Source organism: Bidens hawaiensis, unplaced genomic scaffold (assembly GCF_021521415.1).
Source record: "Bidens hawaiensis isolate Kalapana, Puna unplaced genomic scaffold, B.hawaiensis_p1.1 tig00019115_1, whole genome shotgun sequence".
Taxonomy (NCBI): domain Eukaryota; kingdom Viridiplantae; phylum Streptophyta; class Magnoliopsida; order Asterales; family Asteraceae; genus Bidens; species Bidens hawaiensis.
Genome location: NW_027492905.1, coordinates 92,867 through 113,840, shown reverse-complemented (window position 1 = coordinate 113,840; position 20,974 = coordinate 92,867). Strand labels below are relative to the sequence as shown.

The 20,974-nt window shown below is 35.9% G+C and overlaps 3 protein-coding genes across 3 annotated transcripts; 1 reads left to right on the top strand and 2 right to left on the bottom strand.

Annotated features, from left to right (window-relative positions):
- The first annotated feature begins 1,013 nt into the window (after positions 1–1,013).
- Positions 1,014–2,016, top strand: LOC143557755 (putative transcription factor At1g61730). The gene has a single exon (XM_077046753.1). The coding sequence runs from the start codon at positions 1,014–1,016 to the stop codon at positions 1,989–1,991; it is 978 nt and encodes a 325-aa protein (XP_076902868.1). The 3' UTR covers positions 1,992–2,016.
- An 888-nt stretch (positions 2,017–2,904) lies between these two features.
- LOC143557766 (MACPF domain-containing protein At4g24290-like) lies at positions 2,905–6,606 on the bottom strand. The gene is made up of 7 exons (XM_077046760.1): positions 6,293–6,606; positions 5,864–6,102; positions 5,568–5,760; positions 5,032–5,079; positions 4,722–4,908; positions 4,474–4,640; positions 2,905–3,709 (listed from the first exon to the last, which is right to left on the bottom strand). Exons 1-7 carry the CDS (start codon positions 6,560–6,562, stop codon positions 3,029–3,031), a joined length of 1,785 nt encoding a protein of 594 aa, XP_076902875.1. The 5' UTR covers positions 6,563–6,606; the 3' UTR covers positions 2,905–3,028.
- An 11,448-nt stretch (positions 6,607–18,054) lies between these two features.
- On the bottom strand, positions 18,055–20,064 carry LOC143557754 (ABC transporter G family member 5-like). Its single transcript, XM_077046752.1, has one exon. The coding sequence runs from the start codon at positions 19,992–19,994 to the stop codon at positions 18,135–18,137; it is 1,860 nt and encodes a 619-aa protein (XP_076902867.1). The 5' UTR covers positions 19,995–20,064; the 3' UTR covers positions 18,055–18,134.
- Between the last annotated feature and the right edge of the window lie 910 nt (positions 20,065–20,974).

The following is a 20,974-nucleotide window of genomic DNA, read 5'->3' as shown; positions in this document are numbered from 1 at the left end:
TAATATTTTGATTTCACATACAAAAAGTGTTTACTTTAATGTTAAATATTTTTAAAATTTATTTTTTTAATATAATTATTAACTTCTAAAACTGAAATTTTCTACATTTTGAACCTTTTTATATATTTTTCACTTTTCATAGCTTTATTTTATCAGTTTTAACTGCTAGCTCTTCGATGATTATAAACATTTGCTTATTCTAATATGCAACTAAATATATAAACTAAGTTTGTTAATTGTGAATATGATATAAATACAAAAAATAAATAGTAATAAAATAAAATAACGCAAATTATAACTTTTTATTTCTCATGAATCGAAGTTATTGATTTTCTAAATTGTTACCAAGTGATTAGGCCTTGCTCGTATTTGAAAATGAACAAAAAACGCGTTGACTCGAACTAGGGATGATCGTTTTCGGTACGGGTACCGATTAGTACCGGTATCGATTTGGTACCGAATCGGTACCAAGTTTTGAGTTTTCGGTATCGTTACGGTACCGGTATTTCCCGAATTTTTCACGAAATACCGGTACTGAACCGAACATTTCCGTACCGGTACCGACTATTTCCGAATTACGGGATCGGGATTTTATGGATCGGTACTGGTATTATCCCGAGCTCATCCCTAGCCCGAACACAAAAAATTTGAAACAGGTTTGACACAACACAGCACAACACAAATAAGCATATGAGCGGTATTAGAGCTGAAGAATTTAAACTGTGAATCCATCGACCCGAAACCTATGGACCCGCTAACTGCTCAATCAAGGGTAAGCTGCCACTTGCCAAGTGAAAATAGAGTGTATATATATTTTAAAAAATATATATATAAAATAATACTTATAGGGGCACAAATGGGATTAAAAAATCAATTAAGGACCGTTTGTGTATTAACTACCCAATTAACCACCACCTGGTCAGTCGCATTGTATTTGTATTCCATTTCAACCCATCAATTAACCAGCAGCTGTTGCTTCTTCACAAACCCTAATTCACCAATCAATCAAATCAATGGCACACAACCAATTGAACCCCAATTATTCATCTTCCGACGACGAAGAAGAAGCTTCCGGTTCCGACGATGACCAACCATCCGGTTCCGATTCCGACCAACTCTCCGACGAACTCCCAAACCCCCAAAAAACCCTAATTTCCGATTCCCAAACCGATTCCGATTCCGATTTACCACCCGCCGTTGATCCCGATATCAAACCCATTTCGTCCGTACCAATGGAATTCAATTTAAACCCAAACCCAGATTCCAAATTGATTATTAAATCATTACCCATGGCGGGAAGTAAGCGGCTGCCGGCGAATGATAATAATAATATTAATAATAATTTCAAGATAGCTAAGACTAGTGTTGGTGCGGTGGATGATGATTCGAAGAAGCAGTTGTTTCAGAGGCTATGGAGTGAGAATGATGAGATTGTGATATTGAAGGGTTTGATTGATTACAAAGCGGAAACCGGCGAGAGTTTGATTGCGGATATGGGCGCGTTTCATGAGTTTATTAAGAAGTCGTTACATGTGGATGTTAGTAGGGCCCAGTTGGTGGATAAGATCAGGAGGCTGCGGAAGAAGTATGTGAATAACGCGAGTCGGGAGAAGGGTGGGAAAGATCGAAGCTTTTCGAAGAGTCATGAACGGGAAGGTTACGAATTGTCAAAGTTGATATGGGGTGGTGGTAATGCTGCGAGTACGAGTAATGGGGTGGATGACAAGGAAGGTGTAATGGTGGAGGTGGTTGAGAAGAGTGTGGATATTAATCGGTTTGTGAGGTATGGTGGGAGGGATGATGGGCCGGTTGTGACGGAGGAGATTGTGAAGGCGGGAATGGAATTGGTTGAGGGTCCGAGGCGGGTGGAGTTGGAGGAGAAGTGGATGAGGTTGAAGAAGGAGGAGCTTGAGATTTATTTGAAGAAGATGGAGTTGATAAAAGAGCAAGCTTTGGTTGTTCTTGAGGCTGTTAATTCATCTGGGAGTTGAGGTAATGTATGGTTTTATGTTGATGGATGATGATAATGATAATGATGATTATGGAAAGTGGTATGATAATGTTGTTTTTAATAAGAGCTTGTAGTCTAGTTAATAGTTATGTTAGGAATGTGCTGTTTTGAACTTCATTTTAGTTTGAGATTGAAATATTAACATGTTATATATTTTCTGTTGGTTGTTATGGACCATTTTTGCATTGTTCTTTATAATTGTTGTTATAATAATGTAACAGTAGGATTAAGGGTAGGCATTGAAATTTACCACAAATTTGGAAATTTTTAAAGGAACTGAAACTTATCGGTCTTTGTTTCCACCGTCTCTACATTGTCACCGCGACTCGCTGTTGATGCGTCAGTCGGGTTTGCAAGAACTACAAGTGGTTGAAGATTCTAACATATTTTGGTTGAATTTCTATGCAGTTTGGAAAATATTGAGTTTGAAGGCCTTTGAATGAATATCAATTATCAATGTCATTCCTTTCTGGCATGATATCAATTATCAAATTCCAGTGACAAATTTTGCAAACAATATGTTAAGTTTAAAATTAAGATAAAATAAGGAGGTCATAAATATCCATTCAAACTCAAGAAATTTAGATTATAAAGTAAGTTTCAACATACTAAAGACGTTAGGATTCTGTTAGTGAAGATCGTTGGGGAAAAATATGCTAAAAGATGGGACTATGACTATTACAGAACATTTCGGTCGAGATTATAAATCCAATTTTCCTTCGCAATAAAACATCATTAACTTGTACTATAATAGTAAAACTGTAAATGTCGCATGTTTATAGAGTAGATTACAAGAAAAAATGTGTTTAAACTTTTATTTTAGTCAACACAGTGAACAAAATGAATGATAAAACCAAAATCACCTACTAAACACATCACCCAGTGAAAGTGAACTAACTGGATAAAATAAAATACATAGTAATTTATACATCATTCACCATTGCACCAAAATGTACAAAAACTACAACCCATTTTTGAACAAATCAGAACACAGTTTCGAACACTCAAATATCAATCCTACAACGTTTCTTCATCAGGAGGAACCACAGCCAAAAGCGAAAACTTAGCCCGCAACGATATCTTACTTTTATCGACCATCAACCGAGCCCCTGAGACAGCCCAATAACCGGGCAAATCCTGGGGCCCTCTCACCAACTCCGCGGTATCAACAAACTTCAAAAGCTTCTTCCCGTGAGGCGACACGGGTGGCCCCACAGGTAAAGCCGAGTTTAACACAATATCTTTAGGTTGTGGTGGCGGTTTTTGAGCGTTTGAAAACCGATTAGAGATCAGGGTCGAAACGATCCCTGATTTCTGACTCACAAGAATGGGTGACCCGTCCCACTCGGGTTGTCTAACCACTGTGGCCCCCACAACTTTTGAGAACCGGAGTCGTAAGAACAGGACTCGTTTTAGGCCCGAATCGCTTACTTCAAACTCGGCACCTGTAACGATAGAGAGCTCGTCATCAGACTCCACTGGGGCCGTGCATATGTGTGAGAAGCTTTTCCATTGGACCTTCTCGTGGTACCTTCGGTCTTGAGAATTCTGGCCTGATAATTTCGGGCTTGGTTGAGTCACGAGTTTAAAGCTTTTGGGTATGGATGAAAGATGCTGCAAATGGATTGCTAAGCAGTCGTTCTTTTTTCCTTCTAAGTAAAGCCGAAGGCCCGTTACGGGTGTGTTACCGACATCCACCTGCAGGGTCATTGACAGTAAAGATAATTTGTATTATGTAACAGCTAAGATGACGGGCCAGTCAAAATGGACCATTTTGTTATGGGACGGGACGGGACGGGACGGGATGGGTCGAGAGGACATTCATTGTCCAAAATCTCACATTTTTATGCGGATAATAATCCGTTCTTTTTGAATAATATGATTTACAAGGTTTTATGGATTAACAGTAGAATTTAGGCCTTTGGAAGACTTTCGACCCGTTTGACCAATTTGATGGGCCGGTCAAAATTGAGAACTTTGTTATGATCGGGTTGAGGGGACACTTTTGTCCAAAATTTCGAATTTCTCTATAAATGATAATCTAATTTTTTAAAGGAAAATTGGTTTTAAATAATCCCAACCATGCCCTATTGGCAAATAACAGTCCCAACTTAACACTTGGCTGGTGACGGTCCCAACTAAAGGTGTATATGCTTACAACGGGTCGTTGGAAAAAACATTTTTGGTCAGAAAACTCACATTTTTCGTTGGAATAAAAATAACAATTAAGGGCCTTTGGAGGACTTTTGGCCCATTTGATGGGCCAGTCAAAATGGTCAATTTTGTTACGGTTCGGGTTGGCGTGGGCATTTTTGTCCAAAATTTCAATCTTTTCTACAGGCATTACTCAATTTTTTTTTATGAAATATACAATTTAGGCCTTCGAAGGACTTTCGACCCGTTTGACCCACATGACCCGCTTCCTTTATACCTGACCTTTCCCATTAAAGATAAAACATTACCTGATTTGTGTTAACATAGAGCTTGGGACCCATAAATCTGAACTGTAACGAAGCACTATGATGTGGTTTCCCCTCGGGCCCGACTGCTAGCTCACCAAACTCCGGTGCCCAACGTGTCGGAAGCTGAAATTCCAAAAATTGCTGAAGCTCTTCAATTGGTGGTTTATCTACAAAACAAACATTAACGTTTTACTAAAGGGTATTTTGGACATTTCAACACGGGTCAATAAACGGAGGTATTTTCTCACAGCGTATATAAAGATTGATGGCATGAGTCAAGAACCCGTTGCCATCGATTCCACTTAATAAAGATGTTATTGGAATAAACGACATTGAAATAACTTGAGGTTCGACTTGAACCGTTTGACACCACGTGTGGTGGTCAAGGTTTTTGCTATAACTTCCTCCTCTTCTCCTCCAGAAAACAGTTATATCCTGAAATGATACAGTAAAAAGCGACACAGAGCAGAATCTCAGTCTTAGTTTGATCACTGCATCCCAAGGGCAATATCGGAAATGTGTACTATTTTAATAAATAGACGATGTCAAAGCTCTAACCTCGACTGCAGGATCCAAGTTTATGAAGCCGTAGTCGTTCCTTTCAAGCTGAAACGAAAAAGATTAATATAAGCTTAGAAATGCTATTAATATTATCGTCTATCTTGTTATTGATTTGTCTCAAAGACATCAACCCTAACCCGTACACATAAAACCGTTTAAGCCAAAACACAACCCGTTTATATATATTTATCTAAACCAGTCGAATGGGTTGATGCCCTGGCGAGTTGTAAACGGGGCTGGAGAGTTGTAATACATGTGCTAAAAGGGTTGGCAGGTCGACTTGCTTAACTAAACATTTGAAGGTCTGGCCTATATAGGGTTAACCATGTCAACCAAACATGACCCGTTTAAATAAACAGGCACGCCCGAACATGACCTGTTTATTAAACACGAGTGTCAACAAACCAAAACCTTATTATATTCCGTATCAGGAATTTTCATCCCTAAATTGGATGCTACATTTTATCGAACATGATCAAAGTTTAGCAACTAAAACATATAGTGTTCACAAAACATAGGCAAAGATGTCAAACCGGATTCAATTCATGGCTTTTTCTCGGGTTATCAATGGTTTGTCCACTGAACCTCTTTTCCGCAACATCCTTGAGCTTCTTTAACACCTCGTCGGGAGGAAGATTTGACGAATGTTGTTGCTTCAAATACACAACGTCTTTTCCTCCCATTTTAATGCCCGCAATTACATGTGTACCAAACTTTTGAATAAACCTAAAACCACACAAACAATCCAAACAACAAGACATTAAAATCCTTCTAAACTGTAACACATTTATTTAGATTTTAAAAATAAAAAGATGCATGTTTCACTTACTTGGCTAATGCTGCAGGCTCCCATGATGAAGGAACAGCATTCTTCACATGATCACATAACGCAATTTGCGACTTTTCAAGTGTGATATTGTAAAGTGTTATGAACACACCATCTAATGCGAGTGCTTTCGTGTTCACAGCATCTTTTGCCCAAGATCCTGTGAACTCAAATGCAGCATTAAACTGCCCTGTTGGGATTCTTCCGGATAATGAAACATCCTGATTAAACTGCTCAGACATCTACAAACACAACATGTCACCTTAAAAATCAAACAACTTTTCGGTTAAATTAATCAATAATACATAACATCCGAACGTCTTTTTATTATTCTATATGGTATCAGAGCCGTAATTATCATAACTAAAATATATTATTTCTAATACATACATAATATATATTCTCTAACAAGATCTATAATATCAAATATACCTGTTGAAAATTAAGAATATCTGAACTAAACCGCATCCGTTCACCTTTACCACAATTAATCGATTTCGACACATTTTGTATCAAAATCCCACCCGGGATCGATATATCCCTAACCTGTTCATCATCGATACCGATCAATCTCGACTCGGGCGACTTCCCTTTACAATACTTCAATCTCAAATCCTCAGTCAGATCATACCCCAACCCGATGGACCCGATCGCAGCCTCGGCAGCCTCCTTCAGCCGCAACGCCACCTCCTTATTACTCATCAAAATTCCTTTCCCAAATCACAAACAAACAGGTTATCGTTTTCTTGGTCAACTCTATTTCTTCAGGTTCTTGAATTTAATAATAAAAATAATAATTATTATAAAGTGTGAGATGGTGAAATGGGTTGTGAGAGTTAACATCAAATGGGTTGTTTTCTATTGGATTGATTGTCTGTGTAGAGTACAAGATTAAAGTCAACATATGACTGCTGTTCTGTTTCTAAGAAACAAGTGCTAAATGTTAAACATAGTTGGTTGTTTATTTAGCCGCCGGCTTAGGCGGGAAGACATTTTCTTGGTTGCTGTACCAAATATAATTATTTAATTTGGATGTAATTTGACTTATTCTTGTTTTTTAATTTTGGGCATATAAATTGAATTTGATTATGCATAGTTTCATTTCTTGTTGATTCTTTAGTGAAGTTTTCATGTTTTGGGGCTAACAAGCTTTCAAAAGGTAATTTATATGCAATTTTTTTGATAAAATTTTATCTGACTTTTTGATACTACTAGGCTGAACGTCCTTAGGTAATATGTATTTGTGTACATATTTTTAGTTTGTATTCTAAAATAGAGTTTGATGGTTACGAGTTTCTTTCTTTGTTAAGATGAAGTATACGTATCTAAGAACGGAGTTTATTAATTAAGTGTGGACTAATTTTACGTCATTCAAGAAAATGTCTTGTATAGTCACATTGTAATATGCACGCGCATTCTTGTTTCGATTAAGGTAAAAGTATAAACTTATGAAACGAATGTATGTACTCGTATGTATGTATCATGTATCTTTATACATCAACTATTCATATTACATAAGTGAAAATTCGAAATGGGGTTTTAATGCTCATTAAGTAGCTCCAAGTTATTTGAGTGGCATTTTAACGATTCATTAAATAAATTTTGCTCCTAGTTTCATTTTCTTTAGTTTATAATTTTAAAGGATGATGCATATTTATGAAATCCCATAGCTTAGAAAAGTCATAGTAATGATTTTTAACATGTTGATTAGGTTTAACTTTGATAGCCTACCTTAATCACTCACATGAACATTGACCTACATTAAGTTTTATGAAAGATTGTGTTATGAGCACAAGAAGCACTGGCTATTGATTATAATCATCAATAAAGTTGTTTTGGATGGGACTCCTAGTTAGATTTTTGATTTTGACAAGAACGATGATTTTATCTTGAGCGGGCAAAATAGAAAACTTGATCAACTTGGTGGAGGTTGAAACTATAAAAACCACCACACTTCCACAAGTGTTTCCAGCTTTCAAATTGTTCTGAAAGATGGTGAAACTTGAGTTGGTGATTTTATTGCAAACAATTAAGTGAGGTTTGAGATTGCATAAAATAAATGAAGCTCAAAACCTCTCTACGATGCTAAATGATAACCAAATGTATGTCATCGGAGATTATGCGCATTTTGAGTTGAATTGGTCATGTAGAATCACAATTAGTCGATTATGCGTATATGCTCATGATGAACAATATGCGTTCAAGCAAATATGAGCAAAACTAAGTGAGTATATAGTAATAGATATATTCAAAAACACAATACACCAAAGCTGCCTATTTTAAGGATACACATATACAAAATTTCCAATTCTCCTAATAACAATTTGATAAATTGTGTTACGTGGACAAGCTATATATGCCTAATACATGTTAAAGGATTTGTGATGTAACACCATAGAAAAATTCCACATTGACAATGCACCGGAGAGTACATGTGGGTTCATAAGAAAATTCCCTCCTCAAATACCACTAGCACATTTTCGGTTTATTAGTTGTGGATGAGAAGAACTTGGGTGAGAGTAGTTTTATGATAAGTGATCTCGTGAGAATGTTCCACCTTGGTAATCAAAAACTAGTTCCTGGTGGGCAAATCAAGAAACACTGGTTGGTGTGAAGGCTGGATGTTACAATGGTTAGTTTGATGCTCGAGATGAGGCAAATCTGATCGATGACGATGAGCCTTGAGGGTGTTTGTGGAGATACGTTAGATGAATCCCACGTCTTTGATTGAAATGGTGAGATAACTTCATCGATGATTATGAGTCCATAAGGGGTGACTATAATACTCTAGACAAATTGCACATCATTCGTGAATATGAGATGAATTTTGGTAAAAATTATGACAAAAGCTCTGATATTATACTTTCTGCTAGAGTTGTGTGAAGAGTATCACTTAAAATACCTTACGCTACAACCAAATGTGTATGACCATAGTTTGGTTTAGTGACAAAGATGTATGATATTCAACCAAATAATTGTGAGTTCTAGTCTTACTTGAGACTTGGGGTAAAATGAAATAGATGGAAAAAAATAGTTGTTTAAAAAAAAATAAACCTTACGCTTACGTTGTATTCCTGAGTTCAATTCCCTTTCTCATTTTCTTTCCTTTCCTTTCTTCTCATTTTCCTCCCAATTTAAAAGGAAAACTTTTTCTTATATTTTCTTCTTTCTTTCTCACATTTTCTTTTTCCTATCTCCTATTAAATGAAACTTTAGGACATAATATATTATGAATTTCCTTTCCTTCTTTCCAACAAAAATTCTTGAACACTAGCTCCTCTTTTATTTTTCTTCTCTTAATTAAGTCTCTGAACATAGCGTTAAGGTGGAGATGCTGTTTTGTTAGTTCTCTAGCTACTTTGGGCCATGTGCTTAGCTAAAGCGTGCACCTAATACTTTAATATATTGTCACATGTGATGTATGGACAACTAGTTTGAAAAGTACTATAAATAATAAACCGTTTATGTTTCTATAATGTTTTCTAAAATTAAAATTGAGACCTTGTTTGTTGAAAATACAAATATTGTCTAAAATCTTAGCTAAAGTTTGACATATGCCACTATACCAGACATCTTGTTTGACTTTAGTTCTATTCACCTTTGGTATAACTGAATTCTCATGGGCAACCATCCATTGAAAAATCTCACATGATATTGACTTTTTGGTAGGAAGGACATCTAAACCAGACAAAAAATATTGTCAATAATGACGATATTGCTACTAGAACAATTTGTACATAGATGACACGATGGTGCATTCACTATAGGTGTCTAAACCGGGTATCTTTTAGGAACCGGAACCAGTTTCTACCCGGGGATTTACGGAACCGGGTAGGAACTGGGCTCGATTCCACATGCATATACAAATATCTACCAAAACCGGTTAGGGTCGGACCAGGTACGATTCCTATCCGAAAATCGGGTACAACCGGCTTTTTAAAATTTTTTTTATATAAAAACGTTTTTAATTGTTGGAACCGATTCTAACGACTATATAGCGGTTATTTGACCGTTTGAAGGTGTATATAGTCTTTAACCGATAGGTATGGAGCCGATTTTTAATTTAACTCTAACGTTGAAAACTACTTTTTTTAAATAAATGCGACCGTTTGGTTATGGTACGACATGGGCCGTTGGTTGAGTTTAAATAACCATTGGCAACGACTATATACAGTTTATACACTATAAACACTACCCAAAATCCATTTGTTACCCATCAAAATTTTCTTCTTTCTAATCCAAAAATAAAATACTCAATTATTCAACACACACGGTAAAAGGAACATTTGGGCCGAAGACGGGTACCTCAAAGTAGAGGTGCACAAAAAACCCGAACCCGGAACCGGACCTGAAAAAAATACCCGGAACCGATTTTTTCTATACCCGGGTTTTTAATACCCGAACCCGTACCCGACCCTACCCATAGGGTACGGATAGGGTATGCATTTTAGAACCAAAACCTGTACCCGGAACCGGGCCCGATTTATACCCGGTAATACCCGAAACCCGGAACCGGTTATATACCCAGAACTGGGTTTTTCCGATACCCGAAACCGGGTTTTTCAAATACCCGATGTATACCCGAAATTATCCAAAAAATACCTGAAAAATACCCGAAAATGCCCCTAAAAATGGTAACCCCTTCAAAAAATTCAATCTATATCCGAAAAAACCCGGAAAAAACCCAAAAAAACCGAAAAATAGGGTTTTTTCAATACCCGAAAATAGGGTATTCAAATACCCGGTTCCATCCCCGACCCGAACCCGATGCATAGGGTATGGTTTTTAGAGACAATACCCGGACCCGAACCCGACACGGGTATTACCAATACCCGAACCCAGTTCCATACCCGAACCCAAGCCCAGCAGCAGAACTCCTTATGTAACCATAACATCAGATAGGCCAATAATGGGCCAAAACTCCAAGCCCAGCAGCAGAACTCCAAGCCCAGTAGCATATCCATCAGTTCGTTTAAACAACAAACACACACACGAATAAAACCAAGAAAATATTATTATCTAAATATTGAATTGTATGAAGCCTTATAACCAACCTTTTAACACCCCCCCCCCCCCCCCCCCAATTCAATATTTGAAAACATCAAACTTACCCAACCGACTGCATATATTATTATGAGAGTTAGGAAACAAACCTTTAGTGAAAATGTCAACCAGTTGATCTTCAGACTTGGTTTTTAGAACCTTAATCATACCAGAAGCAATCTTCTCTCTTAGATAAAACAAATCAACTTCAAAATGTTTGGTACGATCATGAAACATAGGATTTTCACTAATTGAAATAGCTGCTGAGTTGTCACAATACAGCTTCGCAGGCAACTCAACATTCACATGCAACTCTTTCATCAAATTTGATATCCAAATAATCTCGCTTAATGCAGCACACATAGCCCGATATTCAGCCTCTGCTGAAGATTTGGATATTGTGCTTTGTTTTTTACTTCTCCAAACAACCAAAGAACTTCCCACAAATACACACAGTCCAGTCACAGACTTTCTGCTATCCAAACACTTAGCCCAGTCTGAATCAACAAAGACAGTGATTTTTGACAAATCCCCTTTACTTATCATCACACCAGAACCAGGACTTTGTTTCAAATACCTCAGCAGCCTAAGTGCAATACTCAAGTGAGCCTGTGTAGGCTTATGCATATATTAACTAAGAAATTGAACAGAATATGAAATGTCTGGCCTAGTGTGTGACAAGTAAATGAGCTTCCCAACTAGTTTTTGATATTTTGTTATATTTTTTAACTCAACATCATTATTTTTACACAGCAAATTCACAGAATGACTATGTTCAATAGGCACACTGACTGGCTTTGACCCAGTAAGTCCAAACTCAGCCAACAATTCTAAACAATACTTTCTTTGTGATAGACAAACACCTTTGTCAGACCTAAACACCTCAATACCAAGAAAATATTTTAATAAACCTAAGTCCTTAATCATAAACTTGGATTTTAATAGACTCAATTGTAATTAAACAATTACTAGTGATGACAATGTCATAAACATACACAAGTAAGACAACTAGCACACTTTCATTACTTAGAATAAACATAGAATAATCACTTTTACTTTGCACAAAACCAATTTCTAACAACACACCCACAAGCTTTTCATTCCATATTCTAGGTGCTTGTTTTAAACCATATAAAGACTTTTTAAGTTTACATACTTTAGTTTCATCTTTAGAAAAATAACCCTCAGGCAGTTTTTCATATAAACCTCCTCGTTTAATTCACCATACAAAAAAGCATTATTTATATCTAGTTGAAATAATGGCCAATCATTATTAACAACAAGATTTAACACGCATCTAACAGTTACCATTTTTACAACCGGTGAGAAGGTCTCATCAAAATCAATTCCTTCTCTTTGATTAAAACCTTTAGCTACCAATCTAGCTTTATATCTATCTATTTCTCCTGTTGACCTATACTTTATTTTATATACCCATTTACAACCAATGGGTTTCCTATCACTCGGTAAGTCAACCAATTCCCAAGTATTATTTCTAAGTAATGCCTCCATTTCATAATTCATGGCATCAACCCAATTCTTATCACCAATTGCCTCTTTAAACAACTTAGGTTCCACACTTTTGTTTAAAGAAGACACGAAACAAAATTTTTCTTTAGACAAATTAGAATAGTTAACAACCTTTTTCAAACCATATCTAACCCTCCCTTCTATCATATAATCTTCTAACCTTTTAGGTAAATTAGAACTCCTTGTGGACTTTCTAACAGTTTTTTGGTTAATTGGTTCACTAGGTCATGATTTCCCTCAGATAAGGTTGTATTTTCAACATGTATAAGATTTAGATCTACCCCACTAGAGCTACCTACCTCAGTCCTTGGTTCCTTATTAACCGAAGATCCTAAGTTATCAGGGGCAACTCTAGGTTGCTGATCAACAATCCTAATCTGTAATCCATACCTCTCTTCATCATTGGGAGTATTAGCACTTTTCGGAAAACTTGGCCCAATGTCATTATACAAATCAAAAAAATTAAGATGGTTAACAAAAATATTTGTATTAAAATCAATATCTTTTAGTAAAGAACTATCTTTAAAAGGGTATACAGTTTCGTAAAACTTTACATCTCTTGAATACAAAACTTGTTTTGACTATAAACTCCACAACTTATAACCCTTTTTATTAAAAGAACATTTCTCAGCTCTTTTTTCAAATTTATTTGTATTATTTAAAATAGTATTATAACATAAACAACCAAAGTTACTCAAGTGCTTAAGAGAGGGTCTAAAACCAAACAACTGTTCATAAGGAGTCTTACCATTTAACACAGAGGTCGGAGTCCTGTTTATCAAATAAGTAGCAGTTAATATACACTCAGGCCAAAAATTAAGAGGAACGCCTCCTTCAAATAAAAGTGACCTTGCAACATTTAACAAATGTCTATGCTTTCTCTCAGCTATGCCATTCTGTTGTGGTGTATGAACACATGTAGTTTGATGAATAATTCCATTTTGTATAAAAAAATTTTGAACACTAGTGTTAAGGAACTCAGTTCCATTATCACTCCTAAATTTTTTAACAGAAACTTCAAATTGTATTTTAACCATATTAACAAAAGTTTCAATGTTGTAAAACACTTCTGTTTTATCTTTAACTAAATACACCCAAATAGCTCGAGAGAAATCATCAACAACTGTTAGGAAATACCTATAACCTTCTTTACTCTTCACCCTATATGGGCCCCAAGTATCAAGATGAACCAATTCCCCTATATAACTAGACTTATGATCACTTAAAGGAAATGGTTCTCTATGTTGTTTTGCTTTGTGACACACATCACAAGGCAAATTATGGTTAACAGTTTTAATATTCAAATCACTTTTAAGAGCTTCTAAAACTTTACTAGCAGGATGGCCTAGTCTAGTATGCCAAATACTAGAGTTATCAATACTATTAAAACACACCTTAAAGTTCTTAGAGTTATCACCACATAAATACAGACAATCAATTTGACTACCAATCACCAAGGTTCTCTTTGTGGTTTAGTCCTGAAGAAGGCAGTTACTTGAATTAAAGATAACATCCAGTTTATTATTACTAGTCAACTTGTAGATAGACAACAGATTAACACAATACTCAGGAACAACAAACACATCTTGTAGAATTACTTCATCACAAAGTTTTATATTACTAATCTTAGTTACAGAAGCATTTGACCCATTAGGATGTTTAACACAAAAATTGAATTCTGAAACATCTATTGGGTCAATTAACCACCTATCACTCATAACCATATATTGATTTGCACCAGAATCTATTACCCAACCAGAATTAGAATTGTTTGAATTAAAACTACTAAAACAGAAAATATTTTTTGAAAAACAACATACATTATTACCTCCACAGTTTCCTCTCTGATGTCCCTCTTCATTTTTACCATTTAAAAGTCCCAACAACCTGCTCACTTGATCAGGTGTAAGAGAACTAGAAGTAGAGTTAGAAGAAGGACCACTTTTACTAGTAATGCCATTATTTGAGGTAACAGATTTTTGATATCCTTTAGGCCTAGGACCTTGGGGATATCCAACAATTTCAAAACACCATTCAATAGTGTGTCCAATTTCATTACATTGTAAACACTTAAGGTTTGGATTTGGTCCACGAACAAACTTACTTTTATAATCATACTGATTTACTTTAGACACAAATCCTACATTTTGACCTTGAATTTTGGAACTAAGGTTTGAATTCCTATGTGATTCCTCTCTAGAAATGATTGAATATGCAACTTTTACACTAGGAAGTGGTTCACGAGTTAACAAATTTGTCCTAACGGGTTAATAAACATCATCTAGACCCATAAGAAACTGCATCAATTTTATAAGTGTGTTAAAATCATTAAACCGTTTAGAGGCTTGACAAGAACATGAGTGTAATTGCACCATTGCATCAAATTGTTTCCATAAAGAATTAAGTTTGTGATAATATTCAGAAACAGTTGAACCAATTTGACTTAATATATTTTTTGATACATATTAAAAACTACTGAACCATCTATTTTTTCATAAGTTTCCCTTAAGTCTTGCCAAACTTTAGATGCAAATTTGGAATAAACCTGACCAACATACAACTCTTCACTCATAGAATTTAGAATCCAAGTTAACACAATAGAATTACACCTTTCCCACTGATTTTTTAGAACCTTATTCTTATTCGGTTTTTCACAAGTTCCATTCACAGACCCTAACTTGTTTTTAACTTGTAAAGCTAGTTTCATAGCATTAGCCCACATTGAGTAATTTTCAGTTCCTTTTAATTTAAAATTTATCAAAGTTAGAGTATTACAATCACTTGCATGAAGATATAAAGGGTTACTAACATCTAACTTGCCTATTAGAGTATCACTATCATTCTCATCACCCATTATCACGATTTTATCAAGCAACTATGACTGAAAAGATGATCAAACAAGCACACACACAGAAAACAAAAACTGATCAGAGCCGGGTATTCACACCATTCAATGATAGCAGATCAAGGATTAATCAGTATTGTATATGAAATCACACAAAGATTATACTACCAAACAATGATGCACATTTATTCCTAATATGCCCAATGCACAAATCAAAACTAGGCATTAATCTTCTGGCATCAACAAGAAATGCCTAATGCAGCCCTAAAAACAAACTGAATCCAAATAGTAAGAAATGATCTCACCAAATTAGTTGCCGTAAAGAAAGCCGTGAAAAAATCTCGCTACAAGAGGCGCCTCTCCTTCAGTAGCCGTAATCAGATCGATGAGAACAAGTCGACCAAGAAAGAACCAATAACGTACCGTTTAGGGCTTCAGATCTGAAAACCCTAAATAACACCCGCAACAAATTCAAGCGGAAGAGCAACCCTTAATGCTTTGATATCATGTCACAAACAATATCTCCTTCTTGAATTGATAGCAAATCAGAACAATCAACAAAGATTTAAACGAACTTCATTAACAGAAAGTTTTACACCACTGATTGAACCAACTACACAAACTTAGATCATCATAATGATCTTAACGAAGCTATAAAACTCTCAAGAGAACAGATCTAATTACTAATGAAGTAGATGTTTAATCAGAGAGAAAACAAGAGAGACCGTGGAAAAAATATGAAAACGTATCTCTCAAAACCTCCAATATCACCTGATTAATTCTCATGTAACCATAACATCAGATAGGCCAATAATGGGCCAGAACTCCAAGCCCAGCAGCAGAACTCCAAGCTCAGTAGTATATCCATCAGTTCGTTTAAACAGCAAACACACACACGAATAAAACCAGGAAAATATTATTATCTAAATATTGAATTGTATGAAGCCTTATAACCAACCTTTTAACAATAACCGTGCTAAATGTTTTGTCAACTCTAGGTGTATTTATTTAAGGACTTGGTCGTACAATTAGGTTACATCACCTTTTGTAATCGAACTATCTGGAATTGACCTAATTGGTTTATGGGATTATATTACATATATTAACTCGTGCATAATAGAAAAGGTTTGATGAATCTAGAATTGAAAGTGGCTCAAGTATACATGAGACCAGTACTCGTAACCTAGATCCCTTACGTGATTAGAACTCATTGTCCCGTATGTCGTCTCATACACATCTAGTATCCCTTGATTCCCATATGGATTGCGAGTATATCTAGGTCCCGAAACCGCCGGATCCGGCAACGAACGGCTTTGTTCTTGATAGGTGCTCGAGACGGGTGCGGTAAATCAAACGACTGAACATAAGTATAGGAACGATCTCGTAATCGGTTGAAAGATTATAATATTAAACGAACGAACCGACCCACCCAAGGTAAGCTCCCCTTGGGTGGATGATTTACACCTTACAAACACACACATAATAAAAACATTGAAGTCCTATTTATAGCTAAACAAACATTCTAACATTCTAGAAGCTTTCTCGTTAAACTTGAACGCGTGTCGAAGTTCTTGTCTCGTGTCCGGATTTCTCGTCGACATTAATTATTATCTTGACCGTGAATAAATAATGGGTTTCGTAATTTGATATCACAAGTCACATTTTTGGCCTTACAGTATATGATCCGCATGTATCACGTGTATGATCACATATAGTTGAAAATCATTTGGATGCCCACTGAAACTCAATCCTAAACTCAAGTCAAAACCAACTCTAAATGCAAATGTTTAACTGCACTTCTAACAATTTTGTAATTTTAATAACTTCTAATTTTTAAAAAATTAGCAATAATTGTTACATTATTATAAATTTATAATACACTTATATATTTAGGAAAAATGGTCTAGGAAATTTTACGATAATTGATCACATACCAGTCCTGAATACATGAATTTTTTTAAAACTAATTTTACATCTTGATACACGCCCGTTATCCCTCAAGAGTGTTTTGGGTTATCTAGGTTGTAATAACATCATCCAAGTTCATTATTTGTTACACCCCAATCCCAATATAGGTGAAAGGCGGACTCTGTTTGCCAAGTTTACTTTGTCATTCGTTTAATTAGGAGTTAGATTATTTATATATGTGATTTTTATTTTGTTTGTGTGATTAAATTAATAATAATCCATTGTCTATGAATCTTTTAAAATGATTTTAACTAAATAAAAAAGGAATACACTAATGAAATAACAGTTGCAAGTGCCAAAAAATGGATAAATATAAACAAAAAATATAGGTTTTTAACTTGTTCGACAATTTGATATTTAAATATTGTTTCTATTTAATAAAGCTTTGGAACTATATGACACCCGTGACCCTCGCCTCGGTACCACCAGTTCTTTAGTACATGCATGCCAAAGCAACAAAAAATAACATTGTTTTCTTATTGATCTTTGTATATGGAATGTAACTGTGTAGAATATATTTATTTTTCAAAGAACAACGAATATACCCATGGCAACTCAATGGTAAAAAGCAACATCATATACATCTATAAGTATAGATGGTGCTGGATAGTCCAAAAGCCCGCCACTATTTCAAGAAAAACCCACTACCCATAGGCCTACTACCGTAAAACCCAGGTTAGATTCGAACTTAAAGATTTGCGGTCTGTGGTCCAAATTTTCACTATTCCAGTTGAGCTAAAGGTAATATTTGATTTTAGCTTTCAATATTATTTTAAAAAACAGAAACTCAAACCAGAATAGCCAACATATAAAGTATTATAAACCTTAACACATATTATATAACACCCAAATGTTCAACAAATATTAACCAAGAATTATTTTGAATAATCAAAGGACAACATTAAGTCCCTTTTGGGAGCATTTAATCCTAAGAATCACATATGAAATAAACCTATAAACCAAAATAAAGCACACCATAATCACAATATTCTTCCACTTATCTTCCTCTTCAAACCCTCCTGTCTCCCTTAAAACATCTTCACCACTCACCAAACACTTCCCAAACAAATACTCCAAACACTTACCTTCACCACCAGAGAACTCATTCCTCAACAACCCTTCAAATGGATACTTATACAATGAGATATAATGCATGAAAATCCAATACTTTGGCATACCTTGTTTCGACACGAAATAGCCCGAAAACAAGAAGAAAGATCCCATGACACCCGATATTACCGAGTTTCCAACGATGAAATTCGGTACCAACGCACTAAAACACACCACCACTGAGTTAGCAGTGTAGAGAATCAACCAAATGAGTAGTAGAAACCACGAAAACGCAAAGAAATTAGGGTTTAAACCGACTAACCAATATAAAGGGGTGCCAAATAGAATTGCTAGAATAAGCAAAAATGGCAAGTATACAAGTCCATTAGCTATGGCATATGATGAAACTCTATAACTTCCACATGAAGTTTCCTTCATTAGTATTTCCTTTTCTTGCAAGAAAACTGGTAGCGCTTCCACAGTTGTTGATAGCAAAAATGTTAAAATGAAAGCAAACAAACCTACCCTTTCTTGAGCTCCAATCAAGTCCATATCTAAATTGTAAAAAATCGACCCAAGGATCAAACCCGATACAAGCATTTGAAGCGTTCGACACGCGAACAACTCTTTCGTTCGAGAAATATTCTTCCAAAATCGATGAGTCAAGATTACGGTTTCGTAGAATCTTGAATTCGCGAAACCGTCTAGTGTAATAACTTCTTTTTCTTCATTTTCCTCATGTTCATCAACATTAATTACTTTAGATTGTTGAAATAGTTGTTGTAACGTAAACTTACCTTGTATCACAATACTTGAAGCTGGAGTTATATTCTCTTGATCAAGATTTAAACTTCGTTGGTTCTTGTGTTGTTGTATCGAATCGATTGAATCGATCGCAAACTCGACTATATTAACATGTAGAGGCGACTCGAGCCCAATTAACCGAAGAGACCGGTTAAGTTCATCAACAGACCCTTGGTGCAACACACTTCCATTAGCTAAAAGAAGCACAGAGTTAAAAAGCTTGATAATTCTAAACCCTGGCTGGTGGATACTAAGGACCACAGTCTTGCCTCTAGTCTCAGCCATGGTTTTTACCATGTCTATTATCTGAAACGCAGAGTTACTATCCAAACCCGAAGTGGGTTCATCCAAAATCACCACCGCAGGGTCATGAACCACCGCGACACCGATCGACACCCGACGCCTCTCTCCACCGGATATCCCACGAACCCGATCATCCCCAACGCGTACATTAGCCACATGACTCAACCCGAGTTCATTTATTAATGTTTTCACACGTGAACTCAGCTCGGGTTCACAAAGGTTTAACCGCAGCTTAGCGGTGAATATTAGGGTTTCTTCAACTGTGAGTAGAGGAAATAGGCTATCCTTTTGTGTAACATACCCTGATATCTTTTTAAACCTTGACTTGTCAACCGGTCTCCGGTTGACATAAACAGATGCCGTCTGAGGGGTGAGTTTTCCCGCGAGTATTTCAAGAAGTGATGATTTTCCGGCGCCACTGGGGCCCACAATGGCAAGGACCTCCCAGGGTTTTGCAAGGCAGCTTACTTCCCTGAGAACCCGACGTTCGGTGAACTGTTGGTGAGTGTTGAAGAGGTTGAAAGAGGGTTGAGTGTAGATGGTGTAGTTGATGCCGGTTGCTTCAATGTCACAACCTTTTTTATTAATCATTTGGAGTGATCAAGTTGATGTTTTTATTGTGTGTGGTTTTTAAGTGTTATTTGGTTATGGAATTATGAGTACTTGTAAGGTTTCTTTGGAGCCTTTCACATCAAAGGACGTACTACTTCTTGTCCTTAAGGCTGGTTGTTTGTATATGTAAGTATGATAATAACAATAATACTAATGGTAGTAATAAGGGATAATGTCATAATACGTATAGGTCCAAGTGGAAATGACAACCAAGTCCTTGGAGGTTATGCATCATTCACATGCAAGCAACAGCTTATTTTCGAGGTTGGTTTCAGGCCATGCAAAAAACAAAAGGATTCACGTGAAATGGATATACAATCTCTTGTTTGTAAGTTGTAACCTTCTCTCCACATGTTTCTATACCAAAATATCTATTTTTAAATTCCATTAAATAAGGTATATACAACGATTTGATTATTCACACGTCATCTTTTCAAGCACCCACTATACAAATCATATGAGACCTTACATAGACGACTCGTGTGGTGAGTGTATGACAACATAGAAAAAGATGATATCACACACACATGCTTATAAGTACACAACATATATATAACAATAACGCGCAAGTATGCAATATATATAGTTACACATCATGTTGAGCTCTTTTAGTTATAAAGCTTGAAGTTCGGGTTGTGAGTCTTTTTAGCTTAAGCTATAGCTTGGGCTTAGCTTGTGTTTTTTTAATAATTATTTATTAACATTTTAATTACTTTTATATATTTCGAGAAACCTTAAACGAGCTTAAGCTCAACTGGAGCTCGTGTGGAGTACCTTTAATGAGCTAAAACTGAGCTTGAGCTTGGTTGTGTACATAGTTTGAAATTATTACATAGAAGCCTAAAACAACAAAAATTTAAAAATACAAAAGGTCCGTCAACTTTTGACGAGTCTAAACAATCTTCTCAAGGCTCGAGCTTGGACTGGATAACTAATTAAATGAGCTTTTAATTGAGGCT